This window comes from Caenorhabditis remanei, chromosome V, assembly GCF_010183535.1.
Source record: "Caenorhabditis remanei strain PX506 chromosome V, whole genome shotgun sequence".
Lineage (NCBI taxonomy): Eukaryota > Metazoa > Nematoda > Chromadorea > Rhabditida > Rhabditidae > Caenorhabditis > Caenorhabditis remanei.
The window spans coordinates 3809745-3830507 of record NC_071332.1 but is presented as its reverse complement, the minus strand read 5'-3'; the positions used below and the strand labels follow the sequence as shown (position 1 = coordinate 3830507).

The 20763-nt window shown below is 37.9% G+C and overlaps 1 protein-coding gene across 1 annotated transcript; it reads right to left on the bottom strand.

The window, feature by feature from the left end:
• Window positions 1-5257: 5257 nt before the first annotated feature.
• GCK72_017099 (uncharacterized protein) lies at window positions 5258-7398 on the bottom strand (the record flags this gene model as incomplete). The annotated part of the gene is made up of 5 exons (XM_003093670.2): window positions 5258-5351; window positions 6609-6695; window positions 6745-6816; window positions 6873-7053; window positions 7326-7398. 5 exons carry the CDS (start codon window positions 7396-7398, stop codon window positions 5258-5260), a joined length of 507 nt encoding a protein of 168 aa, XP_003093718.2.
• Between the last annotated feature and the right edge of the window lie 13365 nt (window positions 7399-20763).

The window sequence follows — 20763 nt, the reverse complement described above, 5'->3', positions numbered from 1 at the left end:
ACTGTAGGAGGTCAGGCATACTGTATGCACCCTTGACTATCCACGCGTCAGAGGCACGCCAGATGATCCTAGATCGGATTTCGTCGGTTGGGTTGTTTTTGACCTTTCTTTGCAGCTATTGACTGAAAGAGGCGTCAAAGGTGCGCCAGAGTCTCCTAGATTGGATTCTATGAATTTTGACCATTTTACCAATTTCCTACTAAAAATGCGTCCAAAACACCCGAAACTACTCAAAAATACACCATATTTCGACCCATAAAACAGTGTTTTTTCTTCTCTAACCGACTATACCTCTTCCAGCCAAAAGTGTCGTCACTTTCAGTTCTCCCTCTCCTTCCTATCTTGATCGTCCTTTGTACTATCTTTTGAAAGTTGTATTATATGTATTGCAAGAACTGGTATTTGACAAGAGAGGAGGCAACAATTACAGAGGCGACGACTACTATTTTCAGACCGAACCGCCCTAGTGGTTGAAGGAAACCATTCTTGTTAAAGTGAGTGTTCTAAAGTTTTACAGTTGTAGATTTTTTTCTAGTTGTGATAGTTTTTTAAATCAAAAACAATTTCATATTTACATTTTTTGTGTAGATCAAACCTAATCCTCCATTTTCGCAGTTTACAATTTTTTGATAGCTGTTTTGAAGATAGGTTATTTCAAACTTGGTCAACTTTGAAGACTCGTATCTATCCTGCTTATGACACCACATTTTCGAATTTAAATGTGTTGCGTAGATCAAAACTAGCTCTTCACTTTTCTAGTTGACAACTTTCTAGTAGCTATCAACGCTTTCAAGATACGACGGCTTATAGTCTCCTGAGAAGAGAGACGCAGAGAAAGCAGACACTCTCGCTTCTCTGCGTGTCTTCTCTTGTTGCTCATCTTTGAAGCGTCATATCTCGAAAGCGTAAGAAGCTATCAAAAAAGTGTAAACTGCAAAAATGGAGAGCTTGTTTTGATCTACAAGACACATATAAAATCGAAAAACTGGTGGCAAGCTCTGGAAGTAAACCAACTATTCCCAATTGTTGCAGAAAACATGATGAGATACAGTAGGACTGTAGCCGTTTCTCTTTGCAGTCTGTGTGTGTGTGTGTGGACAACCTGACTACGATAATTCGGAACATGTACTTTATCCCTTTGCCCTTTCTTTTTCTTTTTCCAAGATTTCCTTTGTCTAGTCACGTGGCGGAAAATCTTCATAATTGGAAAAGTGTGTAAAGTTGATTTTATTTCGATATAACTGATGTTTGAAACTTTCAGAAAAAAAATTAGTGAACCACTTTTTGATTTATAGTTTTGTCTTGTTCCCAACTATTTTCCCCTCCCCCTATCCCTCTTAAAATGATAGGATAACAGAACATTTTAATTTGATATCAAGTACATATATGTAGTACCCACCCATCCATCCCTGCAGACCTCGTTGACGTTTCTAAGATTTCCCCCATTTATCAATCTCCTCGTGCAAAAGTGCAGTCATCATGACAAATTGACTAGCCACACAGCTATTTTCAGTTCTTGCCTCGATTACTTTTTTGTCCCTATTAATCTTGTGCCCTTCCTCTTCTGACTCCACTCATTTATATCTTACTTTTCCTGGTCTGTATCATTCTTATGACGTAAGACAGCATTTTGCGGAATTTTAAGCTTTTTCTCTGTCTTTAAAGGAAGTTTTGTTGTCTAGATATATGGAAGTGGTTAATGAGAACGTGGAAAATTGATCAACTTTGACATACCGTTGCTCCGTCCCAGGTTGTCCCACAATTCAAAGTTTAGACTTTTTGTGTAGATCAAACCTAATCCTCCATTTTTGTAGTTGACAACTTTTTGATAGCTTTTTGCGCTTTTGAGATATGAAGCTTGCAAAATGGTGACGTCACCACAAGGAGACACAGACAGTCAGACACTCTCGCTTCTCTGCGTCTCTCCCCTCTCAGCTAGCAATCTTTCAAGGCTTATATCTCAAAAGCGTGAACAGCTATCAAAAAGTTGTCAGCTACAAAAATAGAAATCTAGTTTTGATCTACATTTTGATAGTTAATAAAATTTTAGTAGCTATTATAGGCTTGAAGATACAAGTTGTTGAAAACATCTCTCCTCACTATCAGACTTACAAAATATCGGGGAGCCAAAAGTAGTGCACAAATTTTTCACAACAATTTTTGGCATTTTTAGAAATTTTTATCAAAAATAGCCAAAAATCCTGTCCGGTTGAGTTTTAATCGACTGTTGTCAAAAACATGTCAAAAATTCAACTTTTTTGCAAAAAAAAAATCAATTTTTCAATTTTTTTCATGATTTCGAATTCCACCTGCCATATCTCAAAACCTTGCACAGATATTAAAAAATTGTCAACTTCAAAATTAAAGAATTTGTTATGCTCTTCATTTTTATAGTTGACAACTTTTTGATAGCTATCCACGCTTTTGAGATATAACCCTTTCAAGATGAGTACCTAATGGAGAGATATAGAGTGAGGGGAGAGACGCAGAGAAGCTAGAGAGTCTGTCTTCTCTGCGTCTCTCTTCTCTCCAACTCTTTCCAACCAAAAGATAACCAACAAAAGACACAAATAACCTGTTTTTTTCGTTCCCTTCCCTTCCCTGGTGTTGGTTTCCTTCTGCCCTTTTTCTGTACTTTCAGAAATAAAGACGAATGAGGGTGCTACTTGACAAAAAAAAACACGAGGAATGAGAAACGAATCTATTTCGAATTCAAAATACGATGGGGGGAAGGTAACATAAAGTTTTGTTGCAAAACTTTTTTATGGCTCCTCCGATTTACGGTGCCTAAACTTTTAGGTATCACGAATCAAAATGGTCACACCCGGGAGCGAGAGTACGGTAATTAGGCTAATTGGTGTGAAGTTAATTGGTGTGAAGAAAGATCGAAAATCGGTTTGGTACTATTTGAACTGAAGAAAGGTCAAAACACACATTTACAGTTAGAAAGCTAGGGGAGAAGCTAGAGTGTCTGACTTCTCTGCGTCTCTCATTTTCCCTAAAACATCAACGAGCCTGGAGCGCTAACTTGAGCTAGCTGGAAGACATTGGTATATAAGATTGTCCGGAATTCGAATTTTAATGAAAAAGTAAAATGAAGTCAGTTTTGAGTAGCTTTTAGAGCGATTCACGGTAACGATTTTTTGGAAATTTTCGAAAAATTTTCTGAAAATTGACCAACTTTGGGAGATTGTAATTCACTTCTATTAATTTAAACTGTTTTGAAATTACATTCAATGTGTAGATCAAACCTAGATCTTCATTTTTGTAGTTGACAACTTTATGATAGCTATTCACGTTTTTGAGATATGCGCCTTTCAAGTTTGCTAGTTAAGCGGAAGAGACGCAGAGAAGCGAGGGAGTCTGACTGTCGGCGTCTCTCTGTGGCACATTCTTGTTGTGACGTCATCTTTCAAATGCGCATATCTCAAAAACGTGAACACCTGTCAAAACATTGTCAACTACAAAAATATAGCCCTGGTTTTGATCTACAAAACCCATATAAATTCCCTATAAGAAAACATTCCTATGACGCAGTTCCGTTTGATCAAAAGTTCCAAAGTATCATTACCTTATTGTTATGTCTGGTTCCCTGGCGCCATCATAAAAAAGTTATGACGTAGACATATCGGATGTGATAAGTAAGTAAGATTTCTTTTGCAAAATTTTGGTGTTCTGTGTGTTCAAACACCACTTTCTCAAGGATAAAGAGAGATTTCTGTGTCCGATGGCATGTTTTTATATCTATATCTCAAGAAAAGATACATTTTCTTGATTGGTAATCAGGGATAGGGAGATTGAGAAAACAAAGTAAAGAAAATAATTTTTATGATCTAATCCGTTTAGAGGGAAGACATAGTGATATGGGGAAGAAAAATATTCAGGGTTTCATGACAGATGCACCATACGGCGGCAGGAGTTCTTGAAGTAAAATTACATCGAAAATCTGAATTTTTTTCAGCAGTTTTAACCTAAACTAACTAATATCCCCAAAATATACCGTTTTTTTCGACAGTTTCGAGAAGAAATGTTGAAAATGTTGTTTTTCGCATATTCCGGCATGAAGTGCCTAATAACGCAAAAACGGCTAAAAATCCATTCTAACGGCTCGCGGTTTGGGTTTCTGAACAAAAATCGCCCCTAAAATACTAAAAAAAAACAAAAAAAAACCTCAAAAGGGTTTATCGGTTCCAGTATGATGTTAATGGTGCAGTATACTGAAGTTGTGCTGAAAAATATTATCCGTTTTTTCCCTAAATTTCCACAATGCTCAAGAAGTATGGTGCATCGATACAGAAATTCAGGAAAATTTTTTGATAAAAAAACATTTTCGACCACGTTTTTACAAATTTGAAAAATTGTGCATCGACACCTAGTGCAAAACTAAATGTTCCGTAATAGTCGGGATTCTTTTTTCATAAATGTTACCGATGCTTTTCTCGAGTACCAGGCCTCGAGGGCAAAAATTGAATATATTTTTGGAATCAGCGTAATTTCAGCCTTCCAATGGTATAAGTCACGTCCCATAACTCTACGGTCACTTGGAGGCCTTCCCTAGTTAGTACCGTCCTTGACAGGACAAGTCGTCCCATTTTACGTCGATGCTTCTTCACCAATGCTCCATGGTTTTTTCCGCTTTTCGTAGTTTGTACCTATCGATGCACCATAATGACACCATCATATTTTGAAGCGATGAAATTCATCTCGATCCCTCTAAAATTCACCTCCTAAACTTTAACCGATGCACCATGTGTGTGGCTAATCGAATCCTCGCATTTCCTACTAGATGCTAATCGAAATGTTTTATTCTCAGTCAAGTGATTCATATAAGTGACGTCAAGTTACCTTGTCCCACAGGAACATAATTTTTTGTTCTTTCGTACATACATATGTTATCGAAAGGTAACAAGCATATCATCCCGACGAGGTGACATCAAGGCGTCCGCGTCGTATCTCTTATCTGGAGAAGAAAAAAAGAAAAAGAAGATAAAAAAATCGAATAGAAAAACACGGTGCAAAACTTTATCAATCGACAAGGAGAGAAGGAGAGAAATCTTTTTTTTTGTGGGGGAGGGGATTAACAAAATGTGAAAAGAGAGAGATTGTTAAGTTAAGAAAAGAGAAAAAATCATCAATTGTCTGTCAAGTAATCCAAGTGGGAAAAGAAAAGGAGATGAACATCATCGGAAGGAGTGATAAAATGAAAAAAGAAAACGATTTAAATATTGTGAGTCAGGGGGGATTCCGTTGAGCCAATCTATCGTCCGAAACGCATATACGCCGACTTTCTCTTCTCCATATCGTGATCCTGTTGCTCCTCCTCGTCCATGTCAGCCGAACGTTTTCCGAATCTGGAATTGAAATTGGAATTTATAAAATTTTGCTGGAATTCTACTGAAAGTGCGGTGGAGCGGAAGAAACAAACTGGGGTCAAAATATTTGAAAATGAGTTTAAAATAGCTTATAAATGGTCAAATCGATTCGAAATTTTATAAGGATTCCAAAAATTGGACTAGTTTTCAGCCAAAGTAACAATCAAAAAAGTTATGATCAAAAAACTTTGGATGGCTTGATTCTTAGGACTACTCGGACATGATCAAAATTGTGGTCAAAATCGCAGAAATTGATCTAAGAATGGTCGAATCGCTTCAAATTATCATTAAGATTCTAAAAATTTACTTAGTTTTTAGAAAAATAATTTTGATCTACAACAAAATGAGATGTGCTCGAAAATTCGAACTTAACTATGGTGTGGTAATGACAAATAATGCTCTAAATCAATGAAAATTTACCAAAATGACTAACTGGATAGTCAAATCGATTCAGAATTTTATCAGGATTCCAAAAATATAATATATTTTTGCCTGGAATTTTATTGAAGCCACTTACGACAAGAAAAACATGGCAAACTTTGTTAACTGGGTTGTCCACATTGACCATTTGGCCATCCGGGAAAATTTGTTCAGTTTGAACCAAAGAGAGTAATATAGACTCAAAATTTTACCAGGAATTCAAAAATTCTTTTTATTTTTAAGTAGGACTACATAGTATTGAGATACGACAGCAAAACCATGACCAACTTTGTGAGGCGACTCAAATGGTCAATGTGTTCGAACAAGTTGAACACATTGACCATTTGGCCACCCGGGAAAATTCGGTCTAATTTAACCAAAAAGGTATCATGTACACTTAAAATTTTATCACAAACCCAAAAATTTATTTTGTTTTTAGGTAGGGCTACACGGTAGCGAGATATGAAAGAAAACCGTAAAGGCGGCTTAAAACAACTTGAACACACCCTTGAACAAAAGCTTCTCTAAATGAACAAAAACGAGAGTCTCGTCGATTTTTTATAAAAATTTTACAAAGATTTCAAATATCTAACCTAATACCAGCTAGAATTCCAAGAAATTGTAAAAATCCTCAAAAAACCACTAGCAAAACCAACCAAAAACAAAACGAGTCCCCCTTCCACTCAGAACAAGTTCCCTCTTCTTTTAGAAACACTACTCTCTTCCTCCTCATCATCAACATGAAGTTGTTTTGTGTGTCAACTTAGAAATGAATGAAATGAATGACCCCCTTGTCAAAAAGTTGTGTCCCCTTACCTCATGTAAGCCGATTTTCTCTTGAAGAGGTCGTGAGCGTCTTGCACTTCTCCCTCATCCATCTCCACAGCCGACCGCTTTCCGAATCTGGAAACATTTCTAGATAATTTACATATTCATAATTCTTATGACTAACCTCATGTAGGCACTTTTCCTCTTCTCCGCACTCATCACGTCCTCTTCTGGAAGCGCCGATCGCTTGCCGAATCTGCAATAACAACTTGCTACTTATTCTAGATATATGAATGAGGTGAAAAACCAAACCTCATGTAGGCGGACTTCCTCTTCTCCATCATTTGCATATCATTTCCAGTCTCATCAACTTCTTCGAGGTCACCACCGCTTCTCTTTCCGAAACGCATGTACGCACTCTTCCGTTTCTCCATCGGATTCCCGCCGTCTGACCGTCCGAAACGCATGTACGCCGATTTGCGTTTCTCCATTTCTGAAAGTTTTGAAAATTTTGAAAATTTAAAAAAAATTCAAAAAACTGTAATTTGTGCCGTAGAGCGCACTTGTCTCTTCTCTTTCCCTTCCCGCGCCTCTCCCGGTTGCTCCCCCCCCCCCCTTCATATACGCCCCGTGGGGTTGTGTTCTCCCGTGTCCTCGGTAGTATAGTGGTGAGTATCCGCGTCTGTCACATGCGAGACCCGGGTTCAATTCCCGGCCGGGGAGAAACTTTTTTTGTTTTTATTTTAATATTTAATATAAGCTTACCTCCTGCATCCTGCTGGGCGAGGACCACAGCGATGACGATGCCGAGCATCAAGATCAACCCACGAGAGTTCATGTTTCTGGAATAAGGGTACTGTAGGTGGACTTTTCTTAAAAAAGGAAGACATAAAGGTAGCACCTATCCTGAGATGGACAAAAAATATGGAAAAAAATAAATGGATTATCTTTTTTCGGAAAAAAAAGAAGAAGAAGAAGACGTCGGTGTGCGCTCCGTCCGACTGAATGGCCGACTTGAGATGGGGAGGAGAAAAAGAGCCGGAGCCAAAGTGGGCGGGGCCAAGCTGTTGAAGGTATTCCTCTCTCTGCCTTCTCTCCGCCCTTTTCTCCACTGGGATAATCGGATTTAAGAAAGAATGACGTCATACTGTAACTGATGACTCTGGGAGGTTGTCTTACTAAACTAGGGTCACAAGCCAAAACGGAGTTACCATAGGAAACTATAAAATTTTTGTTGGAAAAGCGAAAATGCGAAAATAAGAAAGAAAGACGGATGAGATTTCTTCAGATGGTGACGGATTGGTGTTGAGATTCGGAGTGACTTATTTTTTTTTTGAGCGGAAAACGAAAAATTGGAATACAAAAAGAAAAAAAGGGAAAAGAGAAGGAAATAAGGAAATGAGTCGGATCGTGAGAAAAAAAGTGAGCGAGAAGTTCGTTGTCTAGATGGTTAATGAGGACATGGGAAATTGATCAACTTTAACATACCGTAGCTTCGTCCCATGTTGTCCCACAATTCCAAATTTATATTTTTTGTGTAGATCAGACATAATCATCCATTTTTGTAGTTGACAACTTTTTGATAGCTACTCACGCTTGTGAGATATGAAGCTTGCAAGATGATGACGTCACCACAAGGAGACGCAGCGTGAGGAGCTATCAAAAAGTTGTCAACTACAAAAATGGAGATCAAGATTTGATCTACACAGTGAATGGCCATAATAGGACTGAGTTACAATCTCTAAAAGTTGGTCAATTTTCAGCAAAATTTTCGAAAATCTTCAGAAGTCGGTGAATCGCTCTAAAACCCACTTGAAACTGACTCAATTTCACTCACTATTCATCAATTTTGAAATATGAAAACCGTTTTGATCTACCCAGAGAAAAAATAAAAATTATAGAATGTGTAGTGATATGGGTCATCTCAAAATTGGTCGCTAAGTTGTCCTTGAAAACATTTTCTCTTGGTTTATAGAAAAATTATTCTAATCAGATCAGTAATCATTCCTCCCTTCTAATCTTTGCCCTAAGATTTTGTCCCGTTCCGGAATGTTTCGTTACATCATAAACCTAGACAGATTTTCTTCTTCCCCTTTCTGAAACTAAGACTTCAGGGATAAGGGAAGGGGGGATAATGTCAAAATGATACAAATGACGAACGTTTCTCATTAATAATCCCAGGGGGAACGGGCTTTAGTTTGCAGAAAAACAATTTTTTCGAAAGATTTTTCAAATCTTTTTGAAACATATCATGTTCAGCATGGTTGAAATTTTCTTTGCGAGGCAACGCGGTTTTAAAAAACCGGAATTTCTTTCTTTAATTGGAATGTCACAACCATGATCACATTATGATGCATCGGCTCAAAAATGGCTATCATCATATGTAGATCATAAAAACCACGAGTCAAAACTTTTTGTAAACCGATTATTTTCAGAGTTCCGTGAACAGCCTCACTATCCTAACGCCCAAATATGGTGCATCGGTACCAATATGGTGCATTGGCCGAAACATGGCGAACATTGCTCCAAATATGGTGCATCGGTTCAATTATGGTGCATCGGTAACAATATCGGTCTGTCTGCTCAATTATGGTGCATCGAAACCAAATATGGTGCATCGGCCCACATATGGTGCATCGGTCCAAATATGGTGCATCGGAACCAATATTGGTCTGCCTGCTCATTTATGGTGCATCGACCATAAAAATTAATTCAGGAATGGTCTCGAAACTTCTCCAGCCACAGAAAATAATGCAACGGATCCAATCTGACCATCGTCTATAATAAGCACGATTTGACTTCCCGCGCATTTTTTCAGAAGCAAATCGGTCTCGTCCTGGCACCTTCTCTATAGCACAAAACCGTCATATTATTCCCCGGAACACCTTCCCGACCCACGCCACATCCAATTTCCAGAAAAACACAAAAACCCGAATAGAAGACCCATTATCTCGAACAAGTACAGTTTCCTCTCTTCTCTTGATAATCTTCTGGAAGGATTTCGAATTGATACTCTTAAAATCGATGGCAAGCAAACCAGGAAGCCATCCTGCAAAAACAAAACAAAAAAACCATCAAAACACACACACCTCTAATTTTCGTTTCGTTTTTTTTCGTTTCCCGGATCTTGTAAAGGAAAACGAAAATTTTAGGTTGGATACTCCAAGAAAAGGAGAAAAAGATGAGTGACGTGTTGAAAACTTCCTGTTTGTTTGCCCAAGAGTTTGTACTACATCATTAATAATTTGACAACACAGTGTCTTGTGATCTTGGTGAGCAGAGGTCTTGATCTACTGAGAAGTTCGGTAGAGCGTGGTCGATTTATCACAAAGATAATGAGATTCTGATTGTGACGTGTAAAGTGGATAGATAATGGGTACGGTAAGAGATTATCGGTTTAAGGATAAGAGAAGGGATTTGATGGTTTTGTGATCCATTGCTTGGTTAGAGGAGCCGAAGCGTCTAACAAGGAAACGTTTGACGGGTCATAACCAAAGAACTTCATTTCAGATTTGGAATTTATGAACTCGAAATTGTTAGAAATTGTTTTTTTCTGGAAAGTTACGAGACCATTCCTAGTCGATGCACCATAATTGAGCAGACAGACCAATATGGGCACCGATGCACCATATTTTGGGAAAATCTCCAAGAGCCAAGGAATCATTTTTGAACAGATTGACAGGTCATTGCATCAGAACCAATACACTTTATCAGACCCTGTGAACTGTTGTTTTCTTCCGGGATCGCCTTATCGAGTACAATAGGAAAAAGTGTAGTCAATAAGTCATTTTAGAGTCTTTGCTGACCAATGTACTGTGCTAGTTACTGACGCAAAATATCCAGACTTTTAGACAAAGAACACATTTTTTGGTCGATGCACCATGTTAGTTGCGAGTTAGTCATTCCCACACTCTGAGAGGTTGGGGCTTTAAGAAATCAAAAAATTGGTGTCAGTACGTCTTCTTACAGGCGAAAAGTTTCACAATGGGTGGATCCCCTCAAAATTTTGACGGTTGCCTCATTTTTGAAAAAAAAAACTAATTGCAAACCGGACCAGCGCTTAACTCGCTTCAAACTCAATATCATGAGCAGAAAAATATACGAAAATGTAGATCTCGGTGAGTTCTATGTCACTGACCTGCTACGAGTCGGATGGCTATTTGTTAATGTACCGCTGGCAGGTCTAGAATGGGTTTTTGGCACAGAGGGTCGACGCGCCAAATTTGACCCATAATGGAGTAGACGTCCCTTATACCAGAGTCGATGCACCATATTCTCAAATTTATTTTTGACCTGTGCGCCATTCTAAGACCAATGCCCCGGCGATGCACCATATTTGGTCCGATGCATCATATCTGCGCATCTAATTTGTTCAAAATGGTCCCGAAGCGAAAAACATTATTTGCATTTATTTTTAGACCTGTAAAGCTCGAAAAAACGGTATTTGATCTTTTTCAACTACGAGACCATTCCGCGAAATTTCTAATAAATTAGATGCGCCTTCAAAGCCATGCGGCGCAGTGTTGTGAATTTATAATATTTGATCCGATGCACCATATTTAGATCGGTGCAGATCAATATTGGTTTCGATGCACCATATTTGATCCGATCAACTATCTGAACTTTGACTTTTTCCACCATTCAAGTTCTACCTATTGACATTCCCCCCTTTCAACACAAATCCCCCCCCCGCTCCTTTCCTATTGTAAGGTTTCAATAACCAAATGATATGAATAGCCATTCTGATTACTCCTATTCCATCTATCCACTAATCTCCTTTTTTCGAGATATCTAGAGGGCGGATAGATTCATAAGACAAAATGAATGTGAGAACCGCATCAAATGAAGAACTCCATTCACACTTTTAAACGGAAAAAAAGTACGAGATATAATCGAAAATGCACACAAATTTGAACAATTTGACAACAAAAAAGTGGAAAAGTGTCCAACAAAAGAGGGGGGAAAAGTCAGACATCATAAGGAGAAGAGAAAAAATACAAAAGGTGTCTAGAGGGGCTATTTTATTTCCTGTTATGCACAAAAACCATCTGCAGAGCGCACATATCAGTAATCATTCCGGGTATTTCGGGTATTCATGGAAAAAATGTATTCTTAGTAGCCTAGAATTCCAAAAGTTGGATTTCTAGGCCTGGGATCCGATAGCTAGGCCACCATGACATAACTTTAAATTTGATCTACACGATATTTTTTCAAAAGGAGACTATTGTTGAAGTGTGTGGGAAAAATGGGAGAAGAAAATGAACTGAATTCGAGAATTATTCAGCAGGTGCAAATATGAAAATATGAGAGAAAAATATACGTATATGTGAATAATTGTGACCTTTAAAGTACTGGAGACTAGAAAAAAAGTGGGATGAAAACGCGCTCTATTGGACTGCCGATGAAATTCGTGTGTTTTTTACCACAAGGTGTGTTTTTACCACAAGTTGTGTTTTTACAACAAGTTGTGTGGCCTTTTTGGAAATTATGTGTTTTTTTACCACAAGTTGTGTTTTTTGCCACAACTTGTGTTTTTTTTGGAAATCGTGTGTTTTTTACCACCAGCTGTGTTTTTTTCAACAAGTTGTGGTTTTTCAACAAGTTGGGTTTTTACAACAAGTTGTGTGGCCTTTTTGGAAATTATGTGTTTTTTTACCACAAGTTGTGTTTTTTTGGAAATCGTGTGTTTTTTACCACCAGCTGTGTTTTTTTTCAACAAGTTGTGGTTTTTCAACAAATTGTTTGTGTGTGCGGGTGTGTGTGTGTGTACGTAAGTGAGCGTGTGCTACCACAAGTTGTGGTTTTTGAAATCGTGTGTTTTAAAATTGTGTGTTTCTACCACAAGTTGTGTTTTTTGCGAAAATCTTGTGTTTTTTACAACAAGTTGTGTTTTTTTTCAACAAGTTGTGTTTTTTTCGGAAATCATCTGATTTTTGAAATCGTGTGTTTCTTACAACAAGGTGTGTTTTTTACAACAAATTGTGTTTTTTTATGGAAATCGTGTGTTATATTGCCACAAGTTGTGTTTTTACAACAAGTTGTGTTTTTTTTCAACAAGTTGTGTTTTTTTCGGAAATCATCTGATTTTTGAAATCGTGTGTTTCTTACAACAAGGTGTGTTTTTTACAACAAATTGTGTTTTTTTTTAATGGAAATCGTGTGTTATATTGCCACAAGTTGTGTTTTTACAACAAGTTGTGTTTTTACAACAAGTTGTGTTTTTACAACAAGTTGTGTTTTTACAACAAGTTGTGTTTTTACAACAAGTTGTGTTTTTACAACAAGTTGTGTTTTTACAACAAGTTGTGTTTTTACAACAAGTTGTGTTTTTACAACAAGTTGTGTTTTTACAACAAGTTGTGTTTTACAACAAGTTGTGTTTTACAACAAGTTGTGTTTTTACAACAAGTTGTGTTTTTACAACAAGTTGTGTTTTTACAACAAGTTGTGTTTTTACAACAATTTGTGTTTTTACAACAAGTTGTGTTTTTAACCACAAGTTGTGTTTTAACCACAAGTTGTGTTTTTACAACAAGTTGTGTTTTTACAACAAGTTGTGTGTGTGTGCGGGTGTGTGTGTGTACGTAAGTGAGCGTGTGCTACCACAAGTTGTGTTTTTTGGAAATCGTGTGTTTTTTACCACAAGGTGTGTTTTTTACTACAAGTTGTGTTTTTTGGAAATCGTGTGTTTTAACCACAAATTGTGTTTTTGTCACAATTTGTGTTTCTAACCACAATTTGTGTATTCACGGGGTGTGTATGTGTGTGCGTGTGTTACCACAAGTTGTGGTTTTTGGAAATTGTGTTTTTTTTACCACAAGCTGTGTTTTTTATGTGTTTTTCAAGCGGTTCCACTTCTCTCTCCAAGTGTGACCGATTATGATTCCCCCCATTTGTTTTCCCTTTCTTGGTGTCAAAGCTCAATCTGATTCTATTCAGTTTTTATGTTCGACTCTACTTTTTCATTATTATTATTCTGGTACAAAAAGTTATTTTGGGTCACACCGACCACACCAACTCATCAATTTCCCACCTTACTCATTTTCGACTCTTCTTCTTTTTTCTCTCCGAAAAAAAACTCACGTCATCTAAGATTCCCCCCTCCCAAAAAAACCAATAAAAACGTTTTACGGTTGTGGTGGATTTTCGAGAAAAAAAGTAAAAAAAAAGGAATTCGTAATAGTAAAACGTCGTTTTCTCAATAAAATATGCGCGGCGGCAATAAAAGTACCGTACCCCTGGCTAATCGGTGCTCGGAGCTTCTCGGAGAGGATTATCCTGGCTAGATGGGAAACTGAGAAAATAAAACCGAAAAATTGAAAAAATTTTGGTTGAGAGGGACAGGAAATAGGGAATAGGGATTCAGGAATCATATGGAAAGTTCTAAAAATAAAATAGGAAAAATAATGTTCAGTTTCTCTACTAATCACTGGTCATCTTCATATAACGCATACTTGTCAAATCACGGGCCGGCCCGGGCCGGCCCGTTTGAGCCCGCTGAAAATTTCAGGGCCCGGGCCGGCCCGCAGGGCCCGCAGCAAAAAATTATTTTTGAAAAATAGAATTGAAAGTCTTGGAAATTAAATTTTTTCTTCGGTTTATACTAAATCGAGGTCGGGGGATTCGATAAGACTACTTTCAGAAGCCTCCAGCAAGGTCTTGATCCTGATTCTGATCATCGGCTGATTATCACAGAGACTTTGAGAGGCTCAAAGTTTATAGAGACAAAATAACTTATTCTGACAATTTTCGTTTTCACTTGTTGTCATTTTATAATTTCTAATCAATAATATGTTTGCCATGAAGTAGTAAACGAAAGAACAATGGGAAAACGACTAAAAATTTTTTTTTCAATATTTTGACGGGCCAGCCCGGGCCGGGCCGGGCCAGCCCGGGCCGGGCCGGGCCGGGCCGGGCTGGGCCGGGCCGGAAGATTTTTTTAGCGGGCCCGGCCCGGCCCGGCCCGGCCCGGCCCGGCCCGTGACAAGTATGATATAACGGATTATATCATACCAGATCTTTACTAATAATATTCAACAGATTCCGTCTGTCCGTTTATGTGTTGCAAGCCATAACTCCCTCTGTAGTGGACCGATTTCTATGAAACCTAGACAGATTGATTGGAAAATTCCCTTAGATGATGTCCAAGCTTTTCTTTTTTCGAAAAAGTTGATTTTGACGTCTTCTGGAGACGATGACCATTTCAACGGTTAAAAGCATTGAGAAAAGGTGTGCCCCGACAGGGTTGTAGCAAGCTCAAACCTACTTACTCGGTGTTTCTTATCTGCATTCTCGAAAGGGCCCCGGCCGCGCGTATTGGGTGTAGCGGTCTACGCAGATGACTCTCAAGCACGGGGTGGTGAGTTCGTTCCCGCCAGGTCGGAAATGTTTTTTGGTTTTTTTGTTTTGATAAGAACATAGACAGCCAGTATATGAAAGTTGTAATAAATAACGCCGTTACAGTCGAGATTTCGTAGATCAAAAGGGTTACGTGGGTATAATCGGGGAAAAAAACTACGGTTTGGAAACTGCGCCGCAAATTTGCGTTCGTCTGTGCACACTTTCCCCAATTTTCGTTCCCCGATTAAAAGGCTCTCCCCAATTTTCGTGGAGCTCCCAACTTTCAAAATGTTTAAAAATTACAATCCTGCAAACGCCGAGTCAAAAACTGATTTATCCATAAGACTTTCGTCCGCATCTTCTTGGGGAAGGAAGGCGGCATCGCCGCCGATCAGTCAAAACTCAAAAAGATTACATTTTCTGTCAAAATTTTTTTGTCAAAAGGAAAATATGTTTTGAAGTTTTTGAAAAAAGTTGTAACGTTTTTTGCGTATATCACTATTTATACCGCACCATGTACATAAAGTGCATTTCTTTGAAGATCTTTAAGAATTTTGCTAACTTTTGTGGTGCACTTTCAGGTACAAATGAGGATTGGAATCAAAATAGACTGAATAAGAGGGTACTTCTACTTTTGAACTTAGAAGTATGTAAAATAGTTTTGAAGTATTCTAGAGAAAAGAGGCGGCATCGCCGCCGAAGAGGTATAAAATCAGAAAGCAGAACTTTTCGGATCAAACCAGACAGAAGATTTCCGTGTATATGGAAAACATCTTGAAAGGTTTTGGGGAGGGAGGCGACATCGCCGCCAATCAGTCAAAAACTAAAAAAAATACTTTAAGCGCATTTTTTATACTGACATTCCATATTCCACAGGAAAAAGTCATTGGGAAAATTTGTTAAAATATTATCAGAAATACAGAAGTGTTTTAATTGTTCTCTACCGGAAAGGGCTTCTTAGCTAACGAAAGCTACCTTACAAGTGAAAAAGTTATACGATCCAAAAGTAGAGGAGAATTCTGAGGCCTCGATAGTAGTAATTCGGCATGATAGGGAAGGAGGTTTAGTCGCCGTTAGGCGACGTAAACCGACTGGTTATAAATAAACAGATGAGAACTTTCACGTTGAAAATTTTAAAATCCGTGATATTTTTGAAAAAATAAGGTAGGGGGGGGATTGGTATTAGCACGGTGACGAGACATGGATTAGAACTGACTGATTGGTCTCAGATGATGTGTTGTGGAGGTGGCTGGGGGTGGCTTGTGTACGTGTGGGTGTGTTTTTACCACCTTCAAAACCACGTGCAAAATTCTTTTTTCACACTTTCAGAACTCGTACAAATCCAAAAAAACTGCTCTAAAAAGGTCATTTTCATAGTTGAAAATGTTGGAAATGTTCAACTTTGACGCTCTGTAGCACTTCCAGAATGGATCCCAACTTATTGAATTTAAATTTTTTATGTAGATCAAACCTAGATCTCCATTTTTGTAGTTGACAACTTTTTGATAGCTATGCACGCTTTTGAGATATGCCAGCTCAAAGACAATGACGTCACAGCAAGAATGAAGAGAGACGTAAAGAAAGCAGACACCCTCGTTTCTCTGCGTCTCCTCCCACTCTCTCTCTCTCTCTCTCTCTCTCTCTCTCTCTCTCTCTCTCTCTCTCTCTCTCTCTCTCTCTCTCTCTCTCTCTCTCTCTCTCTCGAGACGAATAGCTTTAAAGGCGCATATCTCGAAAGCGTGAATAGCTATCAAAAAGTTGTCAACTAGAAAAATGGAGATCTAGATTTGATCTACACAATGAATACAATTTCAAAATAATTTGAAATAATGGAAGCGAGTTACAATCTCTCAAAGCACCACTTTGTGAATTCCGTGTGGTAAACGTAGGGTAAGCTTTGAAACCGTGTGTTTTCTAACACAAGTTGTGGTTTCTATTCGGAATCTTGTGTTTATATTGTTTTTTACAAAAAATCGTCTGATTTCTCTATTTTTTCAAAAGTCTTGTGGTAATCTTGCCGAAAACGCGTCCAAGACACACCAATCTTCTCTCCCCCTTGAAATTCTTTGAGAAACGGAAGTCAAGACAAGAATGCAGATGTTTTTGTGAACATCTCCACTTTTTTCTCTTCTTTTTTCTCATTCTAAACATTTTTTTGCGGCGGCGGGTTGCGAATGGAGGAGGAATCACATGAATAAATTAGGTGAGCTCTCTCTCTCTCTTTTGATGGGATTCTTAAGGGAAATCGGGAAAAAATCTCTCCGTGTGATGAACTTGGTCCTTTTTTTTTCCGCCGGAAATTGGAATAAGAAGAAGAAACCAATTAGATATGTGAGGGAAAAAGATTAGAAGAGGAAGATGTTTGCAGTTTTTGGGAGGGAAGTTGAGAAGATGTACACACACTTCCGTTGTCAGGCTAGAGATCACTTTTTTTGGTGGTAAGGAAGCACTTTTTAGGAGGAAGGAAGATTGAATAATTGGTGAGAAGACACCTGAGAGTATATACTTTGGACATATCCGGATTCTGACGATTCTAGTTTGACGGAGCAAGAAATTGTAGTGGATTTGAAAGCGAAAAAGTCAGAAGGATCATGTGCTCTCTGTAGTTCAAATTTTTGATTCGATGAGGAAAGAATCAGAATCAGAAGCTCAAAGGTTAAGAGATCTCACGGAAGCTGAAGGGAATCAGGATTTTAAAAGGAAGGGGGGGGGTGATAAGGAAGTGTAAGGTTTTGTAAGTAGATCAAAAAGTGAAAAAAAGAAATTGGGGACCGTCTAAGGAAGTGATTTCAAAACATATTTGCTCGGCACAGTTCTCACAACTGCGCTCTACAGAAATACCCTTGGAAAATGTCTCTTTTTCTCTGCGTCTCTCAATTTCGCACACAATTTTCGTCGGTTTCGGTAGAGCGCGGTTGTAAGAAGCGTGCCGTGCTAATATAAACAGATATCTAGAAAACCCTGAAAAGATAATTATTAAAAACGGGTGGCATAAAAATTTCATTGAAAACAATGTAAAGGTACCAAAGATTTTGGTATGGGCATGAAATCTCAGGAGATCTTTCAAATTTTTACAGTTTTCTAAGTTTTTCAGTCATTTTTGTAACTCGGATTACTAAATGACAATGCGAATAGATTTTACATTTTTAGAACTCGTAAAAATTTAAAAAATCCAAAAAAATCCGTTTCAAAACTGTCATTTTTCGAACATTTTCATTGTTGAAAATGTCCAACTTTGACCCTCCGTAACAACTCCAGAATACATAAAAATCTTTCAACTTTTAACTTTTTATGTAGATCAAATCTAGCTCTTCATTTTTATAGTTGACAACTTTTCGATTGCTCTTTGCGCTTCTGAGATACGGTCGCTTAAAGTTGTAAAGTGAAGAGAAGAGACGCAGACAGTAAGACACCCTCGTTTCTCTGCGTCTCTCCACCTCAGCTACCAATCTTTAAAGGCGCATATCTCAAAAGCGTGAGAAGTTATCAAAAAGTTGTCAACTACAAAAATGAAGATCTAGGTTTGATCTACACATTAAGTGTAATTTCAAGATATCCAGATGTAAGGGGACTGAGTTTCAATCTCTCAAAGTTGGTCGGAAAAAAATTTTCAGCAAAACTTTTGAAATGTTTTGAAAATCTCCTTAATCGTCGGGACTATAAATCTAAAAACCGCTCTAAAAACCCAAATCTGAATAAATTTCACTTTCGTGCTAGCACCCCAGGCGCCCCAGTTACTCATGTTTTTATGATTTACCACGTCATCTCTTATTTTTTTGACCTTATGAAAACGAACCATTATTTGCGATGATTTCATAATTCCAACAGCCTTGTTAAGCTCTTCTCATTCTTATAACACCTCTAAATCTTGTTATCCACTTTTCTTTTTGTCATTTAATCAAAGCTTTCTTGTTATCCAGATGGCATTATCAATATGTGATAAGATGATATAATCCGAAGCCTCTGATAAGCTTTTTTAGAAGAAAAGAGACGCCAGAGAGTGGATTAATTATGCACATCTGGATATACTCTCTTGGCGTCAACATTTTTTTCGTGATTAATATAAATAGGGGGAAGAGAAACCTGTCATAAGATGTGGGTGTAAGAAGAAGTCGGAAAAAAAAGAAGAAAATTGGTAAAAGCATTACAAAAGCCCATAAAGTTATATGGAGCAGGGGGACAGATATTAATTGGCAGAGAAAAAGATAATTGGAGAACAAAAAGAAAATTGAGGCAGAAAAAAGTGAGGGGATAGCCCTTAAGGGTCTAGAATTTTGGTTGACAAAGATATGCAAAATAAGAAAGAAAAGGTTCGAAGAAAACATGTTCAAAAATTTACATTTTTCAATTGGATTTGTAGAAAAAAGAAGAGAAAAAGAGAAGCTTGGCTGAAAATGAATGACTCAAACACTCCAGAAGCACAGAGCTTCGAGAGACGATCCTGGAGTTCATAATAGTTCTAGTTTCATACATTTTTGGTAGTTTTGTAGATCAAATCTAGCTCTAAATTTTTGTAGTTGACAACTTTTTGATAGCTATTCATCCTTTTGAGAAATGCGCCTTCAAAGCCTGCAAGAGATAAAAGAGACGCAGGCAGTCAGACACTCTAGCTTCTCTGAGTCTCCCCCTCCCTCCCTTTCTCTACAACCTATCTTTAAAGGCGTGTATCTCAAAAGTGTGAATAGCTATCAAAAAGTTGTCAACTACAAAAATGGAGACCTAGGTTTGATCTACATAGTGAATGTAATTTCAAACTATTTGGATATGATAGGACTGAGTTACAATTTCTCATAATTGGTCAATGTTTAGAAAAATTTTCGAAAACTTTTATAATTGTCGGGAACATGAATTGCTCTACTACTCAACAGGAGAACCAAACTTTTGTTTAAATCGGAAAAAACATTATTTCCATAAAAATAGTTAACGTTTGACGAATCATGACTATGCAGGATTTGGCGCCACGTTTTCAAATATTAGCTCATTGCGTAGATCAAACCTAGATCTTCCTTTTTCCAGTTGACAACTTTTTGATAGCTATTCACGCTTTTGAGATACGCGGCTTTAAAGCTAGAGACCTTTCAGAGAGACGCAGAGAAGTCAGACACTCTAGCTTCTCTGCGTCTCTCGCTCTCTCTCTGCAATCTTCAAAAACGAATATCTCAAAAACGTGAATATCTATCAAAAAGTTGTCAACTACAAAAATGGAGAACTAGGTTTGATCTGTATGGAAAACTAGAAATTCGACAGTCTTGCTCATGATTTGCCGCCAAAAAATAAAAATAAAAAAGATTTCTGATCTGTTTATAGGCAAAAAAGCCTTCTTCCGGCTATAGTTCTTTTTCTCCAGATTTCCATTAATGTACATACATAAGTCAATTTTCTAGGGAACAGTGTAATCGAATTTTCAAGGGAACAATAGGGTAAAATAAATTATTTGTTGTTTTTTTTTGTTATGAAGTTATTTCGATTGTGTAAGTGCGCTCAATTTGTGAATAATGACAAAATTGGTTTTCTATTATGAATCTGGAATGCGGAACTCGCGCTCTAATGACAAATTACTGAAGTACCTCAAAACCGTGTGTACTGTGGGAGGAACAAGGTTCGCTCTACTGATATCGGCGAATCTTAGGGTTACGGTAGGCTCGGCATCTTGCGGTTCAAATTTTTAGTGCGCACGCGACGCGATACGCAGCGCCTCCCAAAAAACTTAAAATTTACAATTTTACTGGTCCGACCGAACCTTGTTCCCAAAATAGCGAGCGGCCAAAATTTCGGTCACCTTTTTGGTTACCCCATCCCCTTTCCAAATCGAATTCCAAGAAATAAGTGGGCGTGGTCACACGGACGAGCACACACTCAAACA